At 38.4% G+C, this 9,880-nt stretch overlaps 1 protein-coding gene across 1 annotated transcript in view; it reads right to left on the reverse strand.

Moving 5' to 3' along the window:
* Window positions 1-2,363: 2,363 nt before the first annotated feature.
* The window catches only part of PPP1R21 (protein phosphatase 1, regulatory subunit 21), a 64,126-nt gene continuing 56,609 nt past the window's right edge, over window positions 2,364-9,880 (reverse strand). The window contains exons 18-21 of the mRNA XM_008586343.1: window positions 8,887-9,003; window positions 6,607-6,705; window positions 5,449-5,577; window positions 2,364-3,115 (exon numbers count right to left, since the gene is read on the reverse strand). Coding sequence (XP_008584565.1) covers window positions 3,086-3,115; window positions 5,449-5,577; window positions 6,607-6,705; window positions 8,887-9,003 — 375 coding nt within the window. The 3' untranslated portion in view covers window positions 2,364-3,085. The remainder of the gene's footprint in view (window positions 3,116-5,448; window positions 5,578-6,606; window positions 6,706-8,886; window positions 9,004-9,880) is intronic.

Genomic DNA, 9,880 nt, shown 5'->3' on the forward strand with positions numbered 1-9,880 from the left:
TCCCAAAGCTCTTATCTCCCTTCCTGGCTTTTGTAACCTTATAAAATTTATAACCTTATACCAAATTATATATTTTACTTCTCATGTTTTTCCCCCCATACTAAGATAGCTGAATAAAGGCAGGTATTTTTTTCTGTTTTTTGTACCCCAGCACTTAAGATAGTTTCTAGTACATAATAGGTACTCAATAAATATTTGTTAAATAAATGAATATAAGGTGAGAAACAAGTCTGATGAGATAAAAAGAACACTGGAGAGGAGGGAGAAATTGGGCGAGTGAATTTAATATTAGATGAACCTCTTGAATTGTGAGCTGCCTGTGGGACATCCTCATACAAAATTCATAAGGCAGCGGGAATTAGGTTATAGCTTAGAAGAGGTTAAAGTTAGAAAGAGGGCTGGCCAGTTAGTTCAGTTGGTTAGAGTGTGGTGTGATAACACCAAGTTCAGGGGTTTGGATCTGCACACCGGCCGGCCACCAAAAAAGGTCAGCCACCAGAAAGGTAAGATTGACACCTATCAGTACAGACTAGCTGAGAGTAGTTAGGACAGAACCTTAGGGGACACTAACACTTTTTTAAAAGGCAGATGAAGGGGAGCCAGAGAAGAAATTTTCTCAGGGAGGGAGAACAAGTATATAAGAGAAAGAAGTGTTGGAAAAGCCAAGAGAAGGAAAGGTCTCAAAAGAGTAAGAGGGGGGGAAGGATTAAGGGTTTTAGAGTATTCCATATAAAACTCAAGCAAGAACATGTATGAAAAGGAGCGACTGGACTTGGCAATGACATGGCCACTGGTAGTGCTCACTAGAACAGTTTCATTAGAACGGTGAGCAAAGGAGCTTGACTACCCCAGGTTAAAGAGCAGATGGATCATGGTGAAGAAGAGAAGACAAGAGATATAGACTACTCTTCCACAAAGGCTGCTAGTAAAAGGGAAAGAATACAGACAAAGGGAGAAGGAGAAAGAGAAATAATAGCAGTAGCAATAACATTATCAATAACATTTATTACTAACACACAACCTTATCATACCAGGTATTCTTCTAGGCAATTTACAATATTAATTCATCTGTTCCTCCTGAAAATCCCAGTATTATTAATATCCCCATTTTAAAGATAAGGAAACTGAAGCACAAAAATGCTAACTCACTCATTTGTTGGTATCAGGATTCAAACCCAGGAAGTTCGGTTTCAAAGACCAAACTCTATACTTTTTAATGGATGGGGTAAGTGCAGTCTGTTTGGAAGGTAGGGCAGAGGAGTCAGCAGAATGAGAAAGTAAAGATCTAAAAGCGAAAAGTCAAGCCCTAGAAAAGAAATGGCATTAGAGTATCAGAAGCAGTTTAGCTTTAAGGACAGCAGGGACACCTGTGCCTCTGAAGCAGGGGAGAGCAGTAAGGATGGGCAAATGTGTATCAGTGTGGTGGTGAGAAGTACTCACTGCTGACAGGCTGTGATTTGACGGTGCAGAGCCTGCGAATGACAGGGGCAAGGCTTAAGGAGAGAATTGGTGTAGCCATTTGTGAAACTTAGAATAGAAATGGACTAGAAATGTCAAAGGACTGTCACAATGATGAAAGCCTGGTGGGGCTAGAAACCCTAAGTTCATGACTGGTCTAGTCAACATGGTTTTCTGATGTTTCACTTACAGTGTGTGGGGGGCCTAGGTGCAGTTGCAGTGAAAACAGCTAGTATGGTTGATAGAGAATGCAATAGGTGGGGACAGAAAAGAGAAATGGCAAGGGGCCTAGGGACTTCAAGGGCTAGGAAGAATGGGACTGAACTAACACAGGGACCCCCCAAATCAGGATCCAAACACTTCCACTGCCATGAGGACTGGCACAACCAAAGTCTCTCTCTATGGCAGGCAGCTGAGGACTCAGGGCTGAGGCCAAGGAGTTGGCCTTTGTGCTGAGCACAGAGGGAAGCTAGTGATGGGCTCTTAGGTGAACCAGAATATAGTATTTTGGAGGGTGACTGGCAACTGCCGAGAGAATAGCCTTAAGGGAGGTGGAGATACCAGGCAGGGAGGTAGGATGGAAGGGGTTTCAGGAACCCTTTAGCTAATCTGGGGAATTTGACACAGGGGCAAAATGGACTGCACAAACAACTCAGAAAGGAGCAATATACTTAGAAGCCTGTCGTGGGGGAGCTGCTGGGAGAGACATCTCTGTGCTATACACTGAAATGACACAGAGTTTATGAGATAAACCAAAGTAACTTGAAAGGCTCAGGGTCCTTGCTTGAAATGTGATTGTAAGCTGCTCTCAAGGCAAAACTCAAGAGCCTTACTAAAGGATTAACTGTACAATTACTCCAATTTGGGGAATTAGAAAGATTACACATAAGTCAATTGAGATTTGATAAATTTTGTAAAGCCTACTTTAATAGGTTTTGGTTTACTTTATCAAATTTTCATAGAGAGTCTGAAAGTTTGATATAATTATGAATTTATTGACATGAATTTCCTTTAGCTATTATTCTAACACAGAGGGTACTGAAGAGCTAAACACAACTATAATAAACCCACAAGATCTGAAGTTTGCAAGGTTCACTCCCTCCCCGTCAGAGAGAAGGATGGGGAGAGAGAGAGAAACAGACAAAGAGAGAATATGAGTAAATCTTTAAAAAAAAATCCGGAGACTGCATCAATTATAGTAAGAAGTAATGACAGTTCGACAATTTAAGCATTTTATACAGAAACATATATCTATTCCATAGATACCAAATCGATTATCATATAATTGAGTTTGAAAATATACAAAATATTTGTTGTTCTTACATACTGAAATTAAAACCTAATTTTAAAAAGTGCACAGTAAAAACAGCATAAGGAAATCTACAATATCCATAGTATGTGTATTGTTTTCCATTTTACTGTCAACATCAAATTCTGCATTTGCCACACTGATTACAAATATATTTTAAATGTTTCAAGGCCATTTACAACACTGACTAGTTTACTAGGTCCATCAACACTTCAGCTTCCTGGAGTCCGCCAGCACTAGACGTGGAGTCTTGACCCTGCAGCTCTGTGCAGCAGTAGCAGCTCTGGAAAGAACAGTCACCAACCAGCTATTTGAAAACTATCGACTCTTGTTCTTTTTTGAATTTCCCTGTGCAAAGAAAAATATCAACAATAAGAACACAAACTTCCAAAAAAATAATTCACATAGTTTACAAACCAAGCTGTCTGGATTGACTTTGGAACACTAGCTTCCAAGAGGGAGAGTAGCTGATAACTTTGTGTGGTTAATTTTTATCCAGTAATCACAAAGCAGTTTGTTACTTTTAACTCTCCCCACTCTCTGCTTCTGCAGACCATATCCCTCTGAAGGCTGAGGGTAGAGAATAAAGAAAAGAAAGCTACTATCTTGGATTTATCAAAACTTCATTCATTTGGTTCCAAAGACAAGGGAGTGTAAAATTTCATGAAGCTGAATGAAAATCTTAGCTTAAATATGTTTCTTTGTTGTTTAAATAAACATCTTTTAAAGGCCTTAATAGGAAAGAATTTTGAATATGTGCCAACTCACACCCAAATAGCACTGATTATTTGTCAAAAGTAAGCTTAGATACCGGCTGAGAACAAGTTAGAGGGAAGATGGTTTAACTTATTCCCAGTTCCCTCAAATATGGAGATTTGGACTTTCCAGTTTTGCATAACTTTTTTTCTTTCTGGAGAGGTGCACTTCTTAGGCATACATTTTAATCAAATTCCTATTTGTAGCTCTTAGGTATAAATATATTTTCTTCATGTAAGTGGGAAATGCTTGCAGAATACAAAAACTTTAAGCAAGATAACAGCAAACAAATGGCTGAGAATTTACTTGGTATCCCATGGAGAAATGTCAACTCAGCCATAAGATGATGCTATAGCAATCTAAATTATTAATGAGAGGGAAAGAAAAAAAAAAAGCAAAATATAGGGATTACAGAATGATTAAAGAATAGTCAATGTAAACTCCAGATTGAAGAAGGGTCTCTTACTCAGGGTTTTATTAATGACAGGTATTTTAAGGCATAGATTTAAAAGATGTGAGAGAATTTGAAAATTCCCTAACTTCTGAAGTAGCTCCAATCCAAGTACCTTTGGAAGAATGAGCTTTGCTGTACGAAGCATTTACCCCTCTCAATTCAAAACCAAATACTTCTGCAGCTCAGAAGTCCGAAAAAGTTTTCCTAGAACCATTGCTACTTCCTTTCAAGTGTTAGGTGCTAAAACAGGCTTTCTTATACTACCATTAAGACAAATTATACATACCATGAAAAAGAAAACCAAAACATGACCTCTTCAATGTGTGTGTGCTTTCTACCATTACTAGGAATATAAACTGTGAGTTAGATTTGCCCTGCTTTAATATCAAGAGACCAAAAGGGTTAAGGGAGGCATTCTTAAATAGGACCAACCCCCTGCCTCCTAACTCAAGTTTCCTGAACCACAAGTAACTGGAGAATCATAATCAGAACCATTTTGGCTGGTTATAATCATCACACACAGATGGCCCAGAGAAGCAGAGACACCCTCCAAAGTAGTGAGAAGTCAATGAATATCATGAAACTACATTGACAAGTGAACTTATATACTGCAGATTCTCATGCATTAACATGATTTATTTTCCAAGGAGACCCTAAGTGAGCAAATACTGCTCTACACTACCACTAGCAGATGCTAAAAGAAAGCTATGGTTTATTCATCTCTATTTCTTTCTCAATGTACATAGCAGGAACTCAATAAATGACTGTTGAATCAATAAGTGGCAGCAGTAGATTTCAAAGAATGCAGTCTAGAGACAGTAAATTCCAGCTGCTGGTGGTATAATATTGTCTGAGTTACCAAAATGTGCTAAGCATGACATGATGCACACACCCTAGCTCCTGGCCTCCCAAAGTTTGCCTTTCAGGGCAAAAGAGTCTATACATGATGATACAATAATAGAGACATGGTATGTGGATATGCATTTCAACCTAAACATTTTACCCAATATCTACTGACCCCAACCCAGACAAGCAGAGGGCTTGTGGGAAATGAAATTGAAGGAAATCTCTGGAATTAAAAGGGTAAGACATTGATTGATTATATGGATATATATGAGAATAAATTTTCTAAAGGTTGTTCTTCAACAGCACCATTTTAGAATCATATATAAATAAAGAGCAATCCTCCCAAAGCCCTTTGTAAGTCCCCCTAATTCTTATACCAGAAATGCCAAAATTCCCAAAAGCAGCAAATGCAGTATGAAGTCTTCATATTAAAACCTTCTCAGCTTATGACCCAGGCAGAGACACTTAATTTTACTTTTGGAAAAGAGGACAAATTACACTAAGGAAAATAATTTACAAACACTTTAAATCTTATAACCTTTTGCTCCTGAAATGCATAACAATGAAATGCCTCCTATTAAATATTACACATTATATTGCAGAGAGACTACCTCACCTCACATACCTTACTGGACATCTTTAATGTGTCAATCTCCTCTCTCTGTTTAGATAATGTCTCATTCATGCTGCACAGGTGGTCACTCATCATACTTAACTGATCCTCATAACTCCTCTTGGTAGTTGTCAGCTCATCCTAAATAGCAAAGAGAAAGAGTGAAAGAGGAGAAAAGAAAAATCAAAACCCTGCTAGTCACACCACTCGAAAGCTTTTTTAATTCATTAAAAAAAAAAAATTTGGCAAAGCAACCTATCAAAGTGGTCTATCTGATCAATTAACAAGAAGGTTAAGGCACAGGCCTAACAAGAACAAAGTTAAAAGAGATAGGAAAAAAAAAGTTTTTTTCAGCCTTCAAAATATGTGCTTAATTTCTTTGCAAAAAATTAAGAATTTCCTTCTATGCCAGGTATAAAATTATCAGAAAAGCCAGAGGGCTAAATGCTCTTTCCAAATCCCCTCAGGTTTTCCTAAGCCTAGATGAGGCTTCCAACACATTTCCACCATCCTGCACCTCGATACCTCCCAGCCCTCCCAGAAGCACCCTGCCTGAAAGAAGCACCCTTCATCTACCTTCCCACCTCTCATGCTCTCTTCAGCCCCCTGAAATCTAATCTTGTGCACCTAAGGAATCTGATAAAACTAATCTCAAACAAGAAGGAAGTGGGTGTTACTGTGCTGATGTGTCTTTTCTTTGCTTGGCATCATGTTTTCATTAACAGGGGCTTTCTGAAAATAAGAGTTTAAAACAAGGAAGTAAGGAAGTAGAAATACTTCATAGCCCTACCTTTCAGTTTAGGTAGTTCTATGAAACAGGAAAGAAGAGAAACAGAGTAATGTGTGTAGAACAAGCCTACAACCCACCACAACAGGTATTTACAAGGAAGAGGAAAGAGAGAAGGATTATGGGAAAATATTATTAAAGAAAATGCTGACTATAAAACTACTTAAAATTAAAATCAAGCCAGAGAAACAGACAATATAACCACTTTTTACTTTACATAAGTAAGGTGTTACTTGAAAATGAATTAGAAATAAAGTGGTTAGAAAAAAGCATAACTAGAGGTGAAATGCCCCTACTTTGGAAAAAAACTGCTGATTTTACTGTCCAGGAACTTTCAATGAAAAAATATGAATACTGCTTAGGTATTCATGCTATGGACTCACCTGAAGTCTGCTGATGTTCTGACTAGCAAGTTTCATCTCTTCTGTCAAAGCCTCCTTAGACTTTTCAGCCAAGGCCAGTCTTTTAGAGAGTGCTCGGCACTGTAAAATAAGAAAACATTCCATTACTAGAGGGAGCATAGTCCAAAACCAAACTTGCTTCAAAAAAGATTACTAGAAAACAGTTCCCAAAGCCAAAAGCCATTCATTCATTCCACAAATCTCTGCTGAATACCTACAGACATTGTACCACACACTTGAGTACACGTGAGAAAGAAGTGGCCTCCATCCTCATCATTTTAGTAAGGGAAAAAAAATCTACCAACTCAAGCTCACTGATGTTTTTTTCCTAGCTCTAGTCTGATGACCAGTGGTTATAAAAAACATAAGAACTTTCTACATTTACCCAGGATTCATTTATACTGGTTGAAAAGGAAGGTGATTATTTCAAAAGTTATCAATGGCTCTGACCCTGCAATATGGTTCCTAAGATACTTTTCCGGTGTTTTAAGTCCTTCACCAGAGACCAAGTTACAGGAGCAATAAAAGCTGTACAGTCCTATCCTATAAACTATGTTCTATCTACATGGGAAAAAAATGAGCACAGGACTTTAAGGATCCCAGATGCTTTTTGGGGGGGTTCTACAAACCTAGACTATCCAGAGACAGAGCTGATCAAAAAGAAAAATTCTATTTCACACTACTGTTAAAGAGGGTGTGAGACTAAAAGGATCACTAAAGTTTCTGATAAGGCCACTGAGACTGACAAGTAGGATCTGTTGAGACACATCTGAATGCTGTGTTGACATCAGGCGCTCAGACTATTCGAGTAAAGTCGTACAGGGGTCACCACTTCCTGTTTACAGATGAGAAAAAAACAGGACAATCTAAAAATTCTTGTATCACAATTGTGCTGAAGATGTTCATTAAAATAAGCACATCTCTTGGAAATAAAACAGCTTCAATAATTCCCTAGTTATTCATTTCATTTCCCACAAGAAAACTTCAGGACAGTTCAGCCAACCAAAACAATGACCCCCCTGTTTATTAAATATCTACTCTGTGCTCATCAATGAACCTGACAAAAAGGGAGAGAGACATGTAAGCATGGGTCCTCAAGAAGATGACAATTGAGTCTGGGACACTAACTCCAAAAGCAGTTAGGGAACCAAATAATGAGGGTACGATTATCTGCTGGACTGCATCGTTCAGGTAATTACTGGGGCAGTTCCACTGCAAGTCATCCAGCTTGCCATCCTCCCTGCTTTCTGCATTCTAATAAGCATCACTATTGATCAACTCATCAAACATGCGTGCAATGGTTGCTAGTGAACAAAACTGAGCTAGGAACACTATTTACTTTAGCAGAGAAGACACAAAGCTTCCCTCCACTTCTAGCAACTGGTCTCCTATCAACGTCTCCATCTCTGCAGTATAGGAGAAAAACCACAGATTAAGTCAAGTCCCAATAAAGGGTGCTGTCTTTTCTTTTACAGCTTTTTAAACAATTTTAAGCATTATAATTCCCCATCTGCCATCTATAATTGACTTTTAATGTAAAGGTTAAAATCAGAGACCTTAAAGGTATTCTTATGCTGAGCAGCACCCAATCTTTGTCATTTGTTTCTTACTCACGCTTTGATATCTCTACCTTCTTCCTTCATTTTCCTGCCTTCTATTCTATGAATTGTGTATCATTTTATTGATTATATTGCATAGTACTTTTCTAATTCTCTTAAGAAAATGTATTACTTGGTAAAGGAAGAAGACAATGTAACAAAAAGTAAGATTTTATGTCTTTTAAAGGTTGAAAAAGGCTACAGTTTTCATTTCTTCATTTACAGAAATTCTTTTCTACAAACTTGTCATTTAGAAATTGGAAAATATTTTTTAAAAAGGCATATTTTGCTTTTTAACTTGTCTATATGAAAATTCCTTGATTTGTGAATGTCTACCTGTCTATAATTTTAAAACAAGTAATCTGTAATAATAATGCTCCAAAACATATGTTATGTGGCCATAGGAAAGACTAACTACAAGTCTCCCAGCTATCTTGCAGTAATTTGGAAATGACAAATCACTCTTACATTTATTGAAATGAAGATTTTTCGTTGGTATACAGACTAATCAATATGAACTGCAACCAAATTCACAGACATATATAACAAAGAACACATAGACACTGACTTTTCTCTTCTAGTGAACAACAGGAGAACAGGATAATTACCTAATTCCTTTGGAGGTTAGGAAAAAACCTACCAACCTAATTAACTATCCACTCACCTCAGCATAAAAATGCACTGACTTACTGTCAGCCAGCTGCAGCTGAGATGTAAGTTCCACTATCCTTGCCATGTAGTGATTTTTAATTAAGTCTTCACGAGATTCCACATCTGGAACCTAAATAGAGCACACATAAATAAATAAATGCCAGTGAGATGAAGTAATTCAAGGGAAGAAAAGACATTTTGTACATTACCACTTAACTTTGATGGGAAATCATAGTTTTCCTACCCTCAAAGAAACTTCAGATATGGCAGGCAAATGTGTATCCCAAATTTCTTTTATTCAGCATCCTGCCTATCTCAGAATGAAGTTGTGGCTTTAAGAGAACAGAGCTGGGGCCGGCCCTGTGGCGCACTCAGGAGAGTGCGGCGCTAGGAGCGCAGTGACGCTCCCGCCGCGGGTTCGGATCCTATATAGGAATGGCCGGTGCACTCACCAGCTTTTGGCCCTATTTTGTTATTTCTACACCCATTTCCAAAGCAGTAGCTAAGAAGAAGTAAAGACAGTTTTATGGTGAGCACAATAATAAAACATTCTGAATAGAAAACACAAATAAAAAACACTCTGGCAGAAAGCTCAAAGGAGAAAGAAGGAATAAATATATTTTTATATAATATTATTATGACATTAATAAGCATTAATTTCAGATTTAAATTAATGAAAGAGAAAATATAATTTTAAACAGATTTAACTGCTGCTAGGTTAAAAAAAACTAAATTAGGGCCGAGCCCGTGGCGCACTCGGGAGAGTGCGGCGCTGGGAACGCAGCAGCGCTCCCGCCACGGGTTCGGATCCTATATAGGAATGGCCGGTGCACTCACTGGCTGGGCGCGGTGCGGGTGACACCAAGCCAAGGGTTGCAATTCCCTTACCGGTCACGAAAAAGTGAAAAGAACTAAATTAGGGCCGAGCCCGTGGCGCACTCGGGAGAGTGCGGCGCTGGGAACGCAGCAGCGCTCCCGCCACGGGTTCGGATCCTATATAGGGATGA

The sequence above is a fragment of the Galeopterus variegatus genome, unplaced genomic scaffold (assembly GCF_000696425.1).
Source record: "Galeopterus variegatus unplaced genomic scaffold, G_variegatus-3.0.2 Scaffold3945, whole genome shotgun sequence".
In the NCBI taxonomy this organism is placed as follows: Eukaryota; Metazoa; Chordata; class Mammalia; order Dermoptera; family Cynocephalidae; genus Galeopterus; species Galeopterus variegatus.